A 19,617-nucleotide genomic window follows, 5' to 3' on the forward strand; every position below is an offset into this window, starting at 1 on the left:
AGAAAGTGTTGGAGTCAGGTGTTCCGTCCCAGCCCAGAAAGCCAGGACATAAAAATCTTCCCTTGGCTTTTCTTGTTTAGAAATTAAGAAATTTTGCCACTAGAAATTGTGCCACTAGTCACTAGACTTGAGGTCTTGGGCAGACTTCAGGACACTTGCCATTCAGCAGCTAGGGCTATAAATCCAGGAACGGCCCCAAACTCTGATCTCTTCTCTGAGAGACACCCAACTTGCTGGGGATCCAAGCACCTCACACTCTTGAAGAACTTCCAAGTGTCAAGAGTTCTCCAAGTATACTAGCGCCTTGCTAGCCGCTTTACTCATTGCATCCTTCATTTGTTTGCAATCTGACCGGCCTTGTCGTGTGCAATGTTCTCTTTCTGTGGCTATGGCTACGCCCCTTGACTCGGGTGGAGGCTGCGCCACCTAGCCACTTTTATTATTTGATAAGGTTGGAATACGCAGATGCAAATTTAAAATTTCAACAGTAAAAACGTTGCAGACAATTAATAGAAACTATTTTGCTATTGCTAACAGAAAACACCACTTTTCCGCCACATTTCACCAAATATATCGTTTTGGGGACGTAGCGCCACACTTTTAACAGTTTTTTTGGAATTCCGCGGAAAAACTTCAATTCCGCGATTTTTTGCGGAATTGCGGAATCGCGGAAAGCTAGGGGCTCTAAGCATGCAGGAACTGCACCCGAGAGTACAAACGTTTGCATTTCAAAGGCCTTTGAGAACCTCAAAGGTTGTTGGTGGTGCTCCTTTTACTCAAATGGCGTTTCAACCCAATGCCTTTAAAAAACGTGTAGCAGCTCATTGGTGTCATTTGAGTCCAACGGTATTTGATTCAAAAGCCTTCGAAACGCCTGTGTAGCAGGGGTATAACACTGATAAGAGAATAAGAATTGATCTAAGCAAATGATGTGACAGCAAAAAGGAAATACATGGTAAACCTTTGAGCCCTGAACTCACTTATGCAAACACAAGCTGTATTTCCAAAAAGTGCTTGGACACCTCAACGTGTTTTACGTGTAGTGACTGCAGAAGCATTGAAGGGACTCAGAAAAGCCTTTGGTATAAGTTACAGAAGGCCTTTATTGTCGCGTAGTACCAATATAGCGATGCAATGCCGTTGGAATTATTGATCTACATTCAATATTAGCTGCGCCAGAAGCAATTAAGTGCACCTCTTCCCCCTTGCCGATCGATTCCACCTCCCACTCTACTGCTTTCAAAGCAGCTGGAAACACTGGGAATAGCCATGTGACATCGCAACGCTCGACTTCCGTTCGGCGCTAGCTACATTCCTGCGCCTAGGCACGCGTCAACCGCTGCGGACCTGCCTTTGCTGCTTTGCCTCGGGATCGCACAGGAAGGAGGAAGAGCAGCCGGAAGCCAATGGCAGTGACGTTGCCGGCGGCCGACCTTGCCGGCGATTGGGCGAATCAGGGGGCGGCTCGCCGTTGCGTCTGCTGCAATCACCGTTGCGTCAGCAGCGATCGGCTCGCTGCGGCGTCGCGCTCATTAGCTGAGAAAGGCTATCTCCGAAAATTGTTTACAAATTATCCGTACAACGTATGGGGCTCACACTTGGCTCAAAAATCCCCCGTTATGTGTTCTACCACCTGAATGCATTTGATTGCCACCTTCACAAAGCTTTTCTGGGTCCCTTTAATGTCTATTTGAACATGCTGGGGGATGGATGACATGGTGCAGAATGGATATGCCAGGACAGTTGAGCCTGGTTATAAAAGGCATGGATGTAAGAGACAATCGAGTATAAGAGACACTATTCAACTGCATAAATGGCCACCCTATCTTTCCCATTAAATTCACCTCTTTTATAGCAGACATCGAATGTAGAAGATAGTTGTTTATAAAGGACAAGTTATCCTTGACTTTTGGTCAACAACCTCACTGGTAACAGACAACAGAACAAGCTGTGCGCTCTGGCTATTCATCAGGCTTGTGAACTCAACATCTACGATTCATCTTATGCAAACAGTGGAAGGAGAGAAGGCTTGTAGAAGCTGTCATGAAGCGCATGAAGCAAACAAAGACTCAGAACTATTTCATAAATTCTGGAGGCAAAACACAAAATAAACCTTTTGCAACACGCTGTAGCATTCTTTTGAGCTTATTTTAGTCACACGGAGCCCACGTTGAAATATGGTTCCTTGCTTATAAGACACCTCTCGTATAAGAGACAAACTGCTCCCTGGCACGTGTCTCTTATAAAAGGGTCCAACTGTATTGTGGGCACCGCCTTGGTGTATAAGCGACCACAGCGCCAGCAGTGAGTGAGGGGCTGCGCCGTACAGGCCACCCTGTCTCGCTGATGACTGCTGCGCTGCTGGCTGAGGCAGCACATACTCGCGACCACCCCCTCCCTGTTGGTGGCATCACACTTCCCCATTGTGGAGTCATTATGCACCTGCTGGCTTCACAGCTTCCGTGACGAAGCATTTGCATTTGTGTGCCTTTATTTGTATTTTTTTCTGAGGCCTCCCTGTTCCTACTGCAAGTGGCGTGTGCTCGATGAGCCATGCGCGCTGCAGCCTGTGAGAATTTTGATGCTGTTTCGCTGCCTTAGGCAGTGCCATCGCTGATGATGGCTTTCCTGCTCAGTGAGCAAGAAATGTTAGCAACTGGTGGCAAGAAAGACCAGGCAGTGGCAAGAAAATTCCCTTTGGCTGCTATACATCCTGGAACTTCAAGCAGGTGACATCCCTGATAAATAAAAATAAAACACAAAAAAGCGCATGTGCTACGGTGTCGTCGTTGCTCAGAAGCCAGCCAAATTACTGGCAACGCAGTGGGAGGGGGGACGCGGGCATGCGCTGCCTTGGTGTTAGGCCTAATGTTAGGCTGCCGCACGTTGGGTCGTGACTCTTTAGCACACGGCCAACTAGAATCTAGCAAAAGCCGCCCACAAGCCTAGAATGAAAGCCAGGGGACAAATATAATGATAGCCACGAGGAAATGCAGTGACAGCGTTTTCACATGCATTTTGCAGCCTTTTTCTTTTGGGCCACCAACGAGCCAAGCAGACCAGGGCAAGTGTAGGATGTACCGGAAGGAGCACTTGTGAATTGGAATGTTTCTGTTTTCTCCTGCTCTTGGACAGGGCATGGACATGGGCAGTGACAGGATTTTGTCTTGAGGGAGGTAAACCCTGCAGCATTGGGGGGGAGGGGGAGAGGTAGAGGGGGAAAGTGCTGTTGTGGCGGGGGTTGGAGGGGCAGGTGCCCCTTTTGCACCCCCGTATGTCCATGGGAACGGATGCCAGCAGCTTGGGGTCCCAAATCAAATGTGTTAATAAATGCAGAGCTGAACCTAAACAGGCAACATACTAAACATTGTAGTGGAATTATCTGAATGATTTAAATGTGTTTGAGCTTCCTCTGAAAAAAAAAGGTAATCAGAAATATCACTGCTCGTGGCCCCTCCATCATTTTCTCTGTGTAAAATTGCATTACGAAACTGCATTTCGTACGAAGACACATGTGATGCCAGAGTTTCATTTCGGAGCTATCATCTGCATAGCAATGTGAATGCTTACACTTTGCTTTCGAAATGCTACACTTGCATTTTTGCGCTTCAGATTTTTGCAAAATCTGAAGCGTAAACTAAACGCGGTTTCCGAACTATCAACTTATTAGCACAACACAAGCTTCACAATACAAGGTGCACTATAAGACTTGAGAGCTGTTGGTAATGGTTGCTTGACTTTGTCAATGTAGTATAACAATTTTGAAGTCGGTGTATGTTATTTCAACATCGGCATGTTGCCCCATCGGCATGTTGCCCCATTACAGGCATTATATTAATTTTATTTCATACACTCCAATCAAAGGTACTTGGGTCTTTGCAGAAAGAAGCCTTGGTATAAATTTCAGCATTTCGTACTTCGTATTGGCTAGGAATGGGAACATAAGTGAGCAGCTCAAGGCGATTCATTTAGTGCAGCATTAGTGCAAGTTTAATAGTTGCACTATGCAAGACTCGCATTAGAATTTTAGATTAACAGCTCTGTCACATTGTTTAGAAAGAAAAATACCACAGGTTGAGTAAGACTCTCCTTGACTGCCCACAGAAACACCAAGACTTCCTGCAGCTGATGGTCGATGCTCAGGATTGTGGACTCCAGCGAGGAAGCACTGAGGGACCTCGGGATGCTGAGGACAGGTTGTACAACCTGGGCACAGAGCAGGCCGTTGAAAAAACTGCCGTGGCAAAAGGTGAGCGGGCGCTCTTGTTGAAACCTTTTAGTACGTGCTTGCTTTGCCAGTCCTCACACCTTATCCCATTCACTTTGTTGAATTTCCTGTGTGCGCAAAGCTCTCCCACATATTTTAGTGAGCAATGATACAGGAAATATGCATGTGTGGTTAAAGAAAAAGTGGGGCTGTGGAATGCTTGGGTTTTAGGGGCTAAGCCCCTTACGGGCTTGGGCTGTTGGAGTCTCATGTCATCGCCGTAAACGTTGTCTCATGTAGTCGTGGTACTAAAACACCGGGACACTTGTTTACGACTTGCGCTAAAATTTAACGCGGCATAAAAAATACCGTGCTTCAAAGACACGAGACTTTTACAGCAAAGCTGTATACTTCTAACCCCAACGGTTTCATTTCCGTTGGTGAAAACACCAAAGCGCCAAGAATACACTTATACATGGCATGCTTCGCCCCTCCCCAGAATTCATGTTCGTAGAGATGGCCCCGGAATTTTTTTTTTCATTATGAAAATGAAACTTGGTTAAAATGTATTTTAATTTACATTGATTTGATCATTTTCTAAACCTATTGTGTTGTATTTGGGGCAGTGCTTGGTGACTTTAGGTGCTTGCAAGAGTTCTTTCTTTCTTTTTCTTTTTAGGGCTTTCACTTTAAATTTTCATTGTTTATATGGTTGTGTCCCCTTAAATATGAGGAAATCTCAAAAACGATTAGAACTGCAACCAGACACTGCAGTGCTGTTGCGTGTGTGGGTAGTCCATCAAAGGCCCTTACTGCAGCTTTACCGACTTTCACCTGTGCACGCGACCTATAGGCCATTTACAGTGAGCAGTTAGGCCCGCCGGAATCAGATGGTGGTAGCACCGCGGCCACCATACTGGCCTTCAGCGCACTTGAGTTTTGGTTTCCGCTGTAGACTGCCATGGTTTGCTGAGAAGTGTGTCGTTCGTAAAACATGACAAGAGCCATAATTTAATACTGTTGATGCAGTCGTGGCTCATGTATGTCGCTGCGACATGGAACAGAACGTTCGCGGAAGCGGTCCTATGTATGGAAACGTGCGAATGCACTGGCGCCGGCGCTTGCTGATGCCCACGGGCACCACCGAAGGCCAGGGTGAGAAACGCATTCGAGAAGGCCAGCCATGGCGAATGACGTGATGTTAGTCAAGATGGCTGCACCCAGGGCGTTGCTCTGTAAACGGTCTATAGTATCAAAACCAGCCCACAGCCACGCTACTCATAGCCCAGGCATAGGTTTTGTGTGGGGAACACTAATTATTTGGGATCTTGGGAGGGTTTCACAGCTCACTTTAGTTTAGGGCACTTCGGAACACTGCGTAACTCCCTGCTTTTACGCAAAACAAAGGTAGAGCAAGCTACAGCTTGTAACCAAAACTTTGTTTGTGCTGATAAACTAAGTTAGGCAAAAGTTAAACACAGTAAAAAAAATTGCTTGAATTTGTTGAATGTGCTTGCTAATTGCTAATGTGCAGGAACACTTTAGCTTCTTGTCTTTTTCTTCCCACCAGATATGTACTTTGACTTAAGCTGGTACAAGGTTGCTTGAAATTACTAAAATGCGCTCTTGTGCTGTGAACAACCCCAGCAGTTTTTTTTGGTGAATTATTTTGCGATTCCTGGCTTCACCTGGATAAGCTCTCTTGACAATGCTTGCTGTGAGAGCAGTGCCTTGCTTGACTGAACCATTTGGGGGTGGAGGGGGAGGCATTCATTTGCATAGAAAAACGAGCGAGTTCTTTGCAGTCACTAATTTACTGCTTTAGTAATGATTCAGCTGCACCAATTGCATGATGTCACTACAATGCCATTTTCCTGTCCCCTGCTGTGCCTAACCTGCACCGAAAGTGGGCTAAGGTCCTTGGAAAGTTTTAAGAAGAAGAAGAAGAAAGTTTATTGAAATGCAGTAGGCAAGTAATACAACAGTACAAAATTTTTCAGACAAGGGTCCCAAAGTCGAAGACTGTACCGGGACCCTTGTCTTAGAATACATTCGTTTGTGGTCCAGCAACCTTCTCCAAGCTTCTTCAAAGCACGAACTAACAACGACGATAACAGAAAGAAGATGACAACACAGAGCATTACTAACAACTAAGTATTCATTCCAAAACACACAGCGTCTAAACATTTGCATGACCCCTGTAATCAGCAGGAACAAAACAATAAGAACTTAAAAGATAGGATGGGAAACGCAGTGGCACACTCCTCATGTTAGCCATGAGCTGATAGATAGTAGAGTTCTTTTGATGACTATGTAATGGACACCATAGTGTTGCACTGGTCTCCTAATGTATTTATCGCTTCTATGGCCTCACAGTTTGTTTGGTTTCTGTTCCAGCTGATCACTGTGCACTGTTCGAACTGAGACACACAGCCGCACTGCTGGAAGTGAATGCCTACATGGCACTTGCTAGGATAGAAACATTTTATGAACATTATTTTTGTGTTTGCACAACCTTTCATTTAGGCAGTGGCCAGTCTGCCCCACCTGTTGCTTATCGTAAATATTTTTTGTGCTCCAAACTACTGCTGTTATCCTGCTTCTTCTTCTTCATCATCATCATCAGCCTGTCTACGCCCACAGCAGGGCAAAGGCCTCTTCCATAGATGTCCAATTATCCCAGTCCTGTGCTAACTGCGACCAATTTAACCCAGAAAACTGCTTGATCTCATCTGCCCATCTAACTTTCGGCCACCCTCTGACACGCATGCCTTCTCTAGGGATCCACTCTGTTACCCTTAATGACCAGTGGTCATCTTGCCTTCGCATTACATGCCCTGCCCCCATCCATTTCTTCTTCTTAATTTCTACTAGTATGTCCTTAACACGCGTTTGTTCCCTGACCCACTCCGCCCTCTTCTTGTCCTTTAATGTTACACGAATCATCTTCCTTCTTCAAAATTTTCTCCAAATTCTCAGCTGGCTGGGTCAGCACTGCTTGCTTTCAATCCAGATACTAAGTGTAGCAGCCTTCCTTTTTTTTGCCAAGGCAGAACAATGCCAAGGCAGAACATCCTTACCCTAATCTTACAGGTCCTGCTGCTTTCTGTGTTCTTCAGTGCTCTGAAACACTGCAGAAGCACTTGTCTTCTCTGCGAGAAATGTAGTCGCTTGGCATGTGGATACAACTGTGACTGTTAAAGACAGTGGCAGGGCATGGTGCTTGCCTTGGACAGTTATTAGTTGTAAATTCTATTTAACACAGTTCGTGGATTCCTCCCTTCTCTCTGTCACTCTCATTTTACCCGTGAAGCATTGTCCGGAATTAAGAAGTTTTTTTGACGACATTTCTCAGGGTGGCTACAGAATGGGCATTTTTAAGTGTCCCCTTTTAAGCATCACCAACATGCGATCTCCACTCTCCTTTGCTGCAGCATTCTCTTCGGCGCTGAGGGACTCGTTAACCATCAACTGAAGCTGTAATATGGGACACCCTTTTCGTTCTCTAATCTAATTTTAATGAGAACTCTTAATTGTACTTTGTGAGCTTTGTACTCCGTCAGCGCATCGCTAATGGAAGTCGTGCAGAGGTGTTCTCTTTACACATTGCTTGCCTTGCTCTTGGTAGCACACAATACAGGGGTTAGGAAGAGCGTGGTGCATACGTGCCCACTCTCCTCATTGGCTGATGCCAGCTGTAGCTTTGCCAGTGTTTGCTTGCTTCACAGGGCTGCTAGACTGTGTAGCACGGAACTAGTACTCAGTCATTGGTGGGCTAGACTGACCAATGTGCTTCGCACTTGCATGTGCCCTGCAGCGCTGACTGAAGACGAGGCCTTGGCCCAGTGTGTGGTGTTCTTCATCGGTGGGCAAGACACCACCTCGTCGGTGATTGCCTTCACCACCTACCTGCTGGCTCTGCACCCCGACGTACAACAGAGGCTGAGGGACGAAGTGGACGCCTGTTTTGAGGAACATGTGAGCCACTTATGCCTGGAGACTGAAATTTAGGACCCGCTTAAACGTACTTGCTACGTAAAGCTAATGGCAGTAAAAGTGTAACTTCCTTGTGGTTTGACATTAAATTTAACGGGTTCTGTTAATTTCTAATTTAATTTAGACATTGAAAAAAAATTATCTTTGTGGTCAAGGCACTCACAGAACGGTGACGAAGGAAGAAAGACAACATGGCGCTACTCCTTCATTTCTGTTTTGTGAGCACTTTGACCACCAAGATAAATAGCAAATAATAAGTTCAATTGTTCATTTTATTGAAAAATAATTGTGTTGTATTCATGATGCTACACTTCAAGAAGGCTTGCACCACAATGGTAAGAGTGATAGGAAGGGTTCTGAACAGTTAGTTCAGCTAGACTGCTCTAATTTCAGGTTGTGAACTGATGCCGGCAGAGATCATAACCAGCATGAGCTGAGCATACCGTATTTACTCACATAATGAACCCACTTTTTTCCCAGAAAATTCGGCATGAATTTGGGGGGAGGGTTGTCGTTATGCGATAAAAATTGCAACAGATTTTTTAAAAGATGAAATTCCACACAATAAAGTTGCTAAGAGAAGCGCGTCAGAGCCTTACCATTTCCGTAAAAACACCTGGGTGATTATGTAACAGGATTTCTTTTTTATTCTGAACATGCCAGTGGCCCCCTACTCGCCATAGAGCTGTCCTCCTCACTGAAGTCGCTTGCGGCTTCACATTCGTAGTCGGCCCACAGCGCACCGCCCAGTCCGAGGTGTCTTTTTGCTAGTTCCTCTTTGATTTACCTGCTCCAAGTCGCAGCGGTGCTGGGCGAGCAAAAGACTCCTCCTCCTCTCACTGTTTTTCCAACTCTGCCTCTTCCCGGCGCGACTTCAGGCCCGCATGCGCGGCAACAGGATAACGGTCACCGCAGCTGCCGGAGCAACAGCGGCGGCGGTGCGCTGAGAAGCCGCGGGGCTCGCGTGCGCGTTGTGGCATAGTAGAAATTGTGTCAGCGTTCTGAAGACCACAGATGAGCGGTTATATGCCCTATGCACAGGGACGAAGCGCAGCAAGAAGTGAGTTTGCTTCGTGTTAACAAAAGGTGAGACACTAGTTCGTAAAGCGTGACATTAATCTGAACGATAGCGCTGGTGTGCAAAGAGCTGTACAACAACGTCTACCATGTTTGATGTCAACTTAAGCTATGCCGTGTCGTACACTAGTGCTTATCGCGGCACGTTGCGTTTGTGCTCAGTCGTATTTTCGTAACATGAATAAAGTGTTGAAGTGCGATTTCGGCTGCTGTCTTACTGCACGCCGGTCTCGGCGAGGCCTAGCGAGCGGCGCAAAGGGCGCGGGACGAGCAGCAGAGCAGCGGGAAGGGAGAGGAGGAAAGCATCAGCACCCTCCCCCATTTTGCGCCTCCTCGTGGTGTTGCCATGACAATTAGTACGCCTCCAAGCTCAAGATGGCGGTGACGTTGCTATGGCATTTAGAACTCACTTTTGCCCGCCCAGGCTCGCCAGGGGAGGATATGGCGCTACGACCACAATTAGCCGGGACGCTGGGTTGAAGGCTAAGATGCCGCGGACTGCACCGCCTTCTGTGCCGTCAAGGCACTCCAAAACTTATTTTCTCACACCCGAAACTTTCCTTTTTTGGGCCCACGAAACACACGACGATCCTTGTTCACCGACCAAAAACCTTGTTTTCGCCCGTAGCGTACACGCAGTGGGTCAACACTGAAATGCCGCCCAGCCGCGCGGTTTCCATGTGCATCAACGCATGCTCCACCACCTTCAGTTTAAAACCATCTGTGCAGCTCATGTACTGGCCCATCGTACGGCACGCACCATGAGCACAAAAAAAGGTCGGAACACAGTTGAACACCACGGATCGTCATGGCGAAAGCGCAGAACAACAAGAGCAGGGGAGTGCGGAGTATGTTTAGTGCTTTGTTCGCACGCCGCCAAAACCAGCCGGAACGGCGAAGAGCAGGGAAGGAGTGTGGAGTGCGTTTTGCGCTTTGTTCGCCCGCCGAAATGTTTTTATGGCGCAAGGTTTGTTTTGTGTTCAGCAGGTGGCGCAGAGCAAGCGCGCAATTTTTAAATTGTGAACCACAGCATTCCCATTCACGTCTCCGGCTAGTGTTGAGATTTCTTTTTGTTGGAATGCGTTTTTAGCATTTCTGCGTGTACTGTGGCGTGATATCAAGTTACTGCGATCATCTACAGCATCAGCAACCACGCTTAGATAAAAACATCCCCGCTGCATTTTTTATTCAAACTGACAAAAAAGTAAATTCTCAAAAAGAAAAGTTGGGGGAGGGTTCATTACACAAGTGGGTTCATTATGCGAGTAAATACAGTAGTTACACTTGTGATTAGAACGGGTCTCGTGACGCATGTATTAATTTTATGCAGAATCTTGCACAGATTGTACTGGTGGCCACTTTGATCAGCGTTGTTCATTACATACCAATGGTAAAGGTTTCCCTCAAAGAGCGCAGCGCCCCATCCAACTCTCTCGCTCCTCTTGAAATTATCTATTAATGTGACGCCTCTGTGTGAAAACAGGAACAGGCTCAAGCTTTTGAAAATTCATGTGGGCTTTTAACATATTGCACTTCATTATCAATGACAAGCAAGCTATTTCGATCACTTTGACAATTTAATTGATGTGGATAATGCACTGAATATCACCAAGCACAGTGCCGGTCTTAGGGGTGGGCAAGCAGGGCTGTCGTACAGGGCACAAGTGAGAAGGGGGTGCCGATCTCCACTGAACTCCCTCCCCCTCTCCATCTGGCCCCCTCGCTGCAGTGAACTAGAACAGAGGTGTGTCATTCAGGGCCAATTGGGGGGTCCCTTTTGCGATGAAAATTTCTGCTGAGGAGCTCCTGTTGTAAGCAGCGTCCCTGGCGGCCGCTGCTTACGAGTTGGTTGTATAAGTTTTGTTTGTTAAATTATACCTTATTTATTGCCCTAAATAGTCTTATTTTTTTTAGGTATAAAGTTTTATAAAACCCACCAAATAACTGTTTAGTTTAATTTAAAAACTTTTAGGGGGTGCTGGCTACAACAGGAGTTCTCTGAGGAATGCCTGCGCCCTATACAATTTTTTTATTGCAAAAGGGACCCATGCTCTCCATTGGTTTTTCCCCCGTGCAACAAACCTCTACCTTCTAGTACACTATACCCTCACTGTCTTCTGTCGGTCAGAAGAGGCTTCAGTGGAGAACTTTGAAGGGGTGGAAAAGACGCACATGTCCAAATCATCCCAAATTATCAAGCCTGTACCGAAAAACATTCACCCACAATTTCACACACAAAACAAGGAGTACGAAGGGGGAATCAGCCCCCCTAGAAACGAAGAAACTGCGGGATGGGGCTTCCGTAGTCGCAAACCTTATAACTCAATTATAACTTTTGCCTTCCCACACTTTTCGGCACCTTAACATGCTTTAATTGTGTTGAAAGGGCGCCTTTTCGCAAAGTTATTTACTGAGAAATGAAAAAAAACGAGTGACTCACAATATTGCATTGATTTTAATTTCTGGTAAAAAGCGATTTTATTCCTAGTATTGTTACTATATAGTATGCGTGGATATGGACAAAATTTCATACGATGGTCAGGCTATTTCGAAAAGAGAGGTTGCATTTTCTGGGGCTGGCAATATTATAATAAAGCTTGGGTTTGTTTTATTTTAAAGGGACACTGAAGTGATTTGTAAACATTGCGGGATTACTAGCGCAAATTGTAGTCCGGAGTCCATAGGCCATGTTTCGACCACTCTGAGCGCGTTTATGCGAATTTATTTAGTAGAAAAATCAAGTCGAAAATGCTGTCCTCCTCTCTGCACCCTCGCCCATTTTCTGTGGAGTTTTCATGTGACGTCAGGAGGAGATGAGCTGGCAAATGGCTGCGCTACTACACGGCTCGCCGACCTTCCGACCGAGTCAGTCGACCCAGCATTTAGTCCGCCGGCCGCCGACGGGTCCTCGCAATTCGCTCGCTCAGTTGAAACTAAGCCACAACACGTTTGTGAATGGAAGAATGTGCCTTTCTTCACTTTGTTAGTTTGCACACTGTATCAAGCTCCGAGTCCGGGTCGCTCCACGCAAGCGCTGCACAAGTGCACATGCGATGCTTCGCTGACTTTACGCTAGTAGGAAAATCTAATGCCACTTGAAGGCGGGAGAAGAGTCAGCGAAGTCAATATAGGTACTAAGGAAATAAAATCAACTGAAACTTTTACCGTACAGCGCAAAAATAGAGAGCCGGAAGCACTTTTTTGAGCTGGGTGAACAAGCACTGCGGTTAGCAGCACGACCACACATCTGCAAACGCTTTTCCATCTAAGAAATGCAGTTGCTAGACGTGAGATATTGTGGTAGTTTGGGGGACGTTTACTGCACGAGCGCTATACAACAAATAGTCACCTAACGTACTCAAAATGCTAAAACTAAATAAAAGTGTAAACTGGTTGTACATTATATACCTTATATATCCCACAGCGGCAGTGCTAGCTCGTGGCCGAGATCTTCCGAGCTTTCGAGCGCGAGCGCATCGCCCGCAAAAAGATCAACGAGGTCAGCCACGGTGGCGGAGTCGCGCAGGGGCAGAAGGAAGTGGCGGCAGCCTTTTACGACTACGTATTTTAAAGACCTTTTCCGGTCTAGACCGACGCCAGACGGCGTGCCCACCGAGGTACTCTCTTCCTTACCCTCAGTGCCGGACGACGCAAAAGACCTAATCAACGCGCCTATAACCGCGTGGGAGGTAGACCGCGAAATAAAAAAACTGCCTAAGAACAAGTCTCCAGGTCCGGACGGCATCATCGCCGAATTCTATCGGGCGTTTCGAAAAGAATTGGGCCCCATTCTAGTGACCGTTTTTGAAAAATGCAGGCAGGAAGGTCGGCTCCTTCCCTCCATGCGGCAAAGCCACCTCGTTCTGATCCCCAAAGAGACCAGCTCCAAAGCTTTACCGGCCGTTACCAACTTCCGCCCAATCACACTCCTATCGACCGACTATAAGATACTCGCTAGGATCCTAGCTCGACGCCTCGAGATGGCCCTCCGAGGCGTGGTTGGTGAGCATCAAACCTGCGGGTTCAAAGGTCGCTCTATCAACACCAATTTACATCGGATGAGGACCGCCTGCGAGGCTGCAGAGATGGGCGTGATGCCTATTGCGGTACTGCAACTGGATCTTCGAAAGGCCTTCGATCAAGTCGATCGGACATTTCTCTTCGCTCTACTTCAGCACTGCGGGATAGGGGAAACAATGATGAAATGGCTAGAAACGTGTTACGCAGACATCACAACAAGTTTGGTGTTGGGGGGAACACTCGGACCACCCATAGAGGTCAGCAGGTCGGTCCGCCAGGGATGTCCAATGTCTCCTGTCTTGTTCGCGCTCTATCTGGAACTGCTCTGTCGAATGATCGCTACTTCCAATTCGATCAGGGGACTGGTCCTCGGGAATGAAGAACCCCGCGTGCTAGCGTACGCGGACGACATCGCCGTCGTCTGCACATCACGAACCCAGGTGAGCGAGGTCGCGGAGCTCGCACGTCGCTTCTGCCGCTTCTCTGGAGCGGAGCTAAACCTCTCCAAATCGGAGGGGTATTGGCTGGGTGAATGGGAACTCAAGCCCCCCAGCTTCTGCGGCGCTCGCTGGAAGGATTCATTACACCGCTACCTGGGCGTGAACATGGCCCTATGGGAAGCCAACGCAGCCAGATGGCGACCTAGGCTAACGGCAGCGGAGGCCAAGTTGCAACCATGGAGAACACGCCACATCGCCTTGGTCTCCAGAGCACACATCTGCAACGTCGTAGTGTACCCGGCTACCCTATACTCGGCGCGAGTCACCTCCATCGACAAGAAATCGGTGAACAAGTTGCACCGACAGTGGGCGGTCTTCGTCTGGCGCTCCTCGTACGAGCCTATGAGACGCACAAATCTCTTTTGGGGACTAGATGCCGGAGGCCTAGGTCTGGTCCACGTGGAGATTAAGCTGACAGTCCAACGTTTTATATATTTCCGAGACCAGTCCGACCCTTTTCTCCGTGGAGCCCTCCAGTCAATCGGCTCTGCCCACATATCAAAGTGGCAGGTCACAACTGTCCAACTGCACCATGGCGCCCGAGCCGCCCCTTTCTATAGAGAAATCGCTGGCGCCATCACCCTACTGGAACAGCAGTTTTCATGGGACTACCTCCTAGCAGTTAAGCCCCGCCGGCTATACCGCGACCTTCTCGCAAAGCTCCTTCCCCCACCCCTGTACCGACAGCCACCAGTCAAGGCGGCTAAGCGGGGCGTACTAAAGCGAATCATGTGCCTGCCGATTCCGACTGGGACGAAAAACTTTTTCTGCCGTTTCCACTTCGGGGTGCTACCGGTGGGATCACGACAGGAAGAACGTGGCTTCTTTCTGCCGCGCGGTGCGGGCTGCTTCCTGTGCGGGAGGTTGGAGACGGCGGAGCACGTGTTCCTAGAATGCAACACTGCACTTTATTTCTGGGACGAGGTGCAGTGTTTTCTGGGCGTCCACTGGGACATTGACTGGGCAGGTCTCCGTTACCTGGACGTACCGATAGAACACTCGGAGCTGTGCGAATGCGTCATTACACTTGGCCTACACTCACTGTGGCGTGCGCGAGTGGATGCGGTGGAGTGTACCCCCACCCCGAAGCCAGCGTGGAGGCATTTCGTCCACAAGATGGAGTGGACCGTCAGTGCGCTCGGGGCACCCGACTCAGACTCAGAACTAGGACAAGCCCTTGCGAGCTGCTGCCGTGCGACGGTAGCTTTTAAAACAAAGGAGCTGGAACGCTTTAAGTGGATATGAAGCCAGCAACAGGCTAGGCTGCAACGAAACACAACTCCCCCTTTTTCCTTTTTTACCCGTAAATGCGCTCTCTTTAGTGTATGAGTGTGATTTCTATTGAACGGCGTAACACGCCAGTCAGGAACGTGGCATCAACAATGTAACAAAGGCAGCAGCATGTATAGTAGTGTGTCTTGCCCAGTACATATTTGCCCCGTGTCTTGCCCTGTACATATTTATGATGTAAATAAACCTGGTTTTGTTAGGAAAAAAAAAAAAAAATAGCTCGTGGCCGAGTGGTCTAAAGCGCCAAGATGTTTGGTTTGCAAGTCGCAAGTTCGAATCCCCGAGGGTGCATGCTTTTTTTTTTTTTTTTTTTTGTAAGTTGATTTTTTCGTTTGCAGCCGATGTTTTCTAAACTGAGTTCGCCATTTTTGGGCCGTAACGTTCACTGCTCCACGAGCGAGTTCGCAGAACGCGCGCAGACTGAATTCTCGTTGGTGAGTTCTCGTTGGCTTTTTGCCATAAGTAGGCCAGAATCAGCAGACCCTTGGCCTCGTGCGAACACGCTTTTTACGATACAGGCGGAAGTGAGGCAAGCTCCGAATATGCGGGAAAAGCGCACGGCATTTGAGCATCTGCGGTGACACGGAGGGCATTCATCCACTGCGTAGGCCTCGGCTAGTGATTTTTACGATGCCAAGCCGTCCTGGGAGGCTTATCTTAGGCATATTACAGCCGACAACATGGCAGAAGCGCGGTACGACGATTACTGAGATATCGAGAATGCCCATCCAACGCTGCCGTCGGGTGTTAAGCATGTTGTTTTACAGAACCAAAACCGAAACTTGTTTGAATGGTAACCTTGGACATCATCCAATTACGGTGCCACCTCCTCCCGACGTCACAGCCTTTAGTTGGTGCGGTCGCCACAGACCGCGCATGGTAGTTTTTCTTCTTTCCCGCTTTATAAAATAATTACCGACTTATCAACCGGATAAACTATCAAAAGTGTGGTAATTTGAGCCAGTCTACACAGTGCAAGCAAAACTGGGAGCTTGACAAATTCACTTCAGTGTCTCTTTAAGAGAGAAAGAGAGAATAAATATTTATTTGTTGAGCAGAGGCTGATGTTATTTGCTTCGCTGTGTGGAAGGCATCCCTATCCAGGAATTGAAGTCTCCTCCGTCCCATGTTGCAAACAGGCTGAAGAAAAACTTCCTTTTGGCAACCCCTTGCTCAGCTGTGTTCTGTTACACACATTTATAAATGGGGCTATTTTCCAAAGGAAAGGCAAAAGGTGGGGAGGATATGGGAAGAAGAAAGTTCGAAAAAGTAGAAAGCACGTGCTGGACGTCAGCCTTCAACGAGCGTTACTTTTTCATTAAAAAGGAAGTAACTGTAACGGTATTTTGTGTCACAGTTACTGTGTAAAAAATTAGCAGTTACAGTTACAAGTTCCTTTAAATTAAAAGTAACTAGTTAGAGTTACAAGTTACTGAAAAAAGTAACTAATTACTGGTAATGCATTTCTAGTAACAGTTACTTCCCAAGACTGTTCTTGTTGATAGCGAAGTACTGCTTTTGCAATCCAAGCTTTTTGCTGCTCAACTGTAAAAAAAAAAAAAGATTTCTCTGAATGTATGCACCGTGAAACAATCACATACAATACAATAAAAGGCATTGATGCAACTTGTGTATGTTTTCAAAACAGTTTAAATCAATTTGGGAGGACAAATGCATTTGTTCTTATCTTCTGCTTTCATGGGTCATATTTGTTTTGCAAACACTTCCCATACCTCCCCATAATGATTTAAAATGGTAACTAACACGCCCGGTAACAGGTGTTGTTACTTTAAGGGGGGACGCTGGTCTTGAGGACATTTTTGTTACGTACCAAAGTACTAGGAATTCATATACTGAGTGTATTTTGGCATCCTGAGCACAAATGTGCAGTCAGCTTTTACCCACGTGTTGCCTAAGTTCTTAGCTGCTCAACACACTATGCCATTATTTTTCACCCAAATATTTTATTTTCTGCATTCTAAATAGCAGACAACCTTGCATCTTTTTGTGCTCCAGAAGGACCAGGAAGTGCAACTATGCCACATCAGTAGTTTTAGCATTGTTACTGCAAAAGGGACACAAGTTGCTCAAGGTCGATAGATTAGCTCACCGAGAACACTAATATTTCACTCTGATGTGCAGCTTTTTTTTTTAAACTAAGTTAGAAAATAGTGAGAACGTGAAGACAGCTGCCGCCGTGACTAGCTACACCGCACGTCTTTCCTGGCTGCTGCTGGATGGCACTACTTGTCTAAGACCGCTTTTCGAGGAAGTGTGTGCGCTACGCACGAGCGGTTAGTTCGACGTCAACATTCGCGGGGCCTAAAAATGACAATGTGATTTTCTTCAACAAAGCGTCAATTCTGATAATGGGTCCCATGAAGGTACAATCTTTGTCAAAATTTTTTAGGCCAAGCCTACGCCTTCCGGACCACAAAGAATTTAAAGAATAAGCTTAACCTTTAACTTAGACAAAATTATTTATGAGAGCAAGAAAGAAAGGTGTTTTCTCTAGCTATCCAGCATAAAACGTCGTAGCCTCGCTCGAGGCGTAAGCTTGCACATTGAATTTGTTGTGGCCTGTGAACTTTAGTCTTGGCCGAGAAAATTTTGTCAACGACTGTACATTTCGCTTAGTGGTCTGGAGCTGCAAAGGATGTGGGAGTTCGGGCAAGCACGACTGATTTGACTGAAACTGACCAAACCGATCAATTCATGGTAGCGTTGTATTCAGCTGCTTCTATACCAGTATATATCACTGCTGCCTCGCTTGCTTCCGGCTTGTCATGACGTAAACTGTTTGCGTCACGTTTGATGAGCGTTTGATTAGGGATGTCTGAGCAATTAAGGCATCTTTTGGCACCAAATCAGTGCTAAAATGGCTATTGGAAGGTCAGATTTTTGTTTGAAACCAACTTGTTGGTTACCTTCAATGTCCCTGCAATAATCAAATATCAGGTCAGCAAAATGCTAATATTTTAGTAAGATGAACTAAACAAAATTTTGCGCCAGCAGACGTGTGGTTTGATTGTACTATTCAGTTCATAGGCCATCAAATGCAGCAAGAATTATGCAAACCTGTTTAGTATATTCCAAGGTATTGTTACCAACAGTAGGCCTCATGCAAAAAAAAAGATTGGTTCTGAGAAAACCAGGCCCAATGGTTAGAAAGCAGGCAAAAAATGGTGTTTTTTTTGGGAAGTGGGGGGGAGGGAGTACTAGTGTTGTAAATGCTTTTAAGACATAGCTGCAATGTAGTCCAGGTACATTGACTGCTCAAGTGTGTTGTCAGACGTGAATGAATGCAGAATTAATGCAGAAAATTGACTTTTCCGTAAATTTTTGGCTGTCAAAGACCAGTGTCCCCCCATTAATAGAGAAATGTGAAAAAAAATTGCTGAAACATTGGTTGTGCTTGCAGGGTAGTGCATTAAGTTTCAGAATTTTTCAAAGTTGTTGATACACATTTTGCCACACATTCACATCAGTAAATGCCGTACAGTAAGGCAGTTGCTTTGCTTTTATCTTTTTAGGGTGAAGAGCCAAGTATCGACGCTGTTTCTAAGTTGAAGTACCTGAACTGCGTCATATCAGAAAGCCTGAGGCTCTACCCTCCAGCCATACGGTAAGTCCAGTGGGCACTAAAACATATGAACGCACTGTAACAATCGGTGAACATTCCGTGAGTGATGCCACTGTAACAGTGGCAGCTCTTGATTGTATGAGCATATCAAAAACAGCCAAAAATAGATGGTGTTCTCTGCTTACTCTGTCTGTGCCTTTTAGTCAAGCTGCGTGGCACTGCAAGGTTTTCACATACACGTTAAAACAGGCTGTTTTAAGGCCCATGAAATCAGAGAATAATTTATAATTTTTTGTAGACTTTTTCCTCGACTGTAAATTCCTAGGACAGAAATTGTTTTTGGTTGTGGAACCTTCTCACTATTTGCCCCCCCCTGTGGCAGTACGACACTATTTACCCCACATATGCTTCTGCTGTTCTGCTTTTTCCTCTTAGTTTACCAGTATGTTAGAAGTTTCGCTCTGAGTAGGTACACTGATGGCTTTCAGATGTTAGCAATTAGCAAGGTTAACAAGTATATCTCATCAGCCCCAGCTGTTATTTTTTCTGTACAGCATGTTCGACAGATTAGTTGCAGGGAAACAGATGGGGCATGTTGACGTCTCTACGAAAACTGTGCCCTTTTTCCCATCACGGTTTCCAATAAGGGTTGAGAGAACAGCATGCGAAGACTGCGTCCTTGGAGAGTCTGGACTACGGCTGCGGAAAGGCACCGTCGTGACCATCCCTGTTTATGCCATGCATCATGACCCGGACAACTTTCCAGACCCAAAGAAGTTTGATCCTGAAAGGTAACTGTGTAATGAAATCATCTAGATCGCAGTAAACAAGCCAACATACAACTCTGCTTTATTTAAGATATTGGGTGTTTTATAATACCCTCAGTATACTTGTCCGGCAGCAAGCTATTCTTTATTGAAATTTAGCTATTAAAGCTGAAATTT

At 46.4% G+C, this 19,617-nt stretch overlaps 1 protein-coding gene across 1 annotated transcript in view; it reads left to right on the top strand.

The window, feature by feature from the left end:
• The window catches only part of LOC144179523 (uncharacterized), a 95,243-nt gene that overhangs the window by 65,402 nt on the left and 10,224 nt on the right, over window positions 1-19,617 (top strand). Inside the window, exons 23-26 of the mRNA XM_077707914.1 lie at window positions 4,105-4,249; window positions 8,025-8,185; window positions 18,624-18,715; window positions 19,321-19,464. Of these exons, the coding sequence (XP_077564040.1) occupies window positions 4,105-4,249; window positions 8,025-8,185; window positions 18,624-18,715; window positions 19,321-19,464 (542 nt within the window). The remainder of the gene's footprint in view (window positions 1-4,104; window positions 4,250-8,024; window positions 8,186-18,623; window positions 18,716-19,320; window positions 19,465-19,617) is intronic.

This window comes from Haemaphysalis longicornis, unplaced genomic scaffold (assembly GCF_048455015.1).
Source record: "Haemaphysalis longicornis isolate Haplotype H1 unplaced genomic scaffold, Haemaphysalis longicornis Haplotype H1 scaffold_4, whole genome shotgun sequence".
In the NCBI taxonomy this organism is placed as follows: Eukaryota; Metazoa; Arthropoda; class Arachnida; order Ixodida; family Ixodidae; genus Haemaphysalis; species Haemaphysalis longicornis.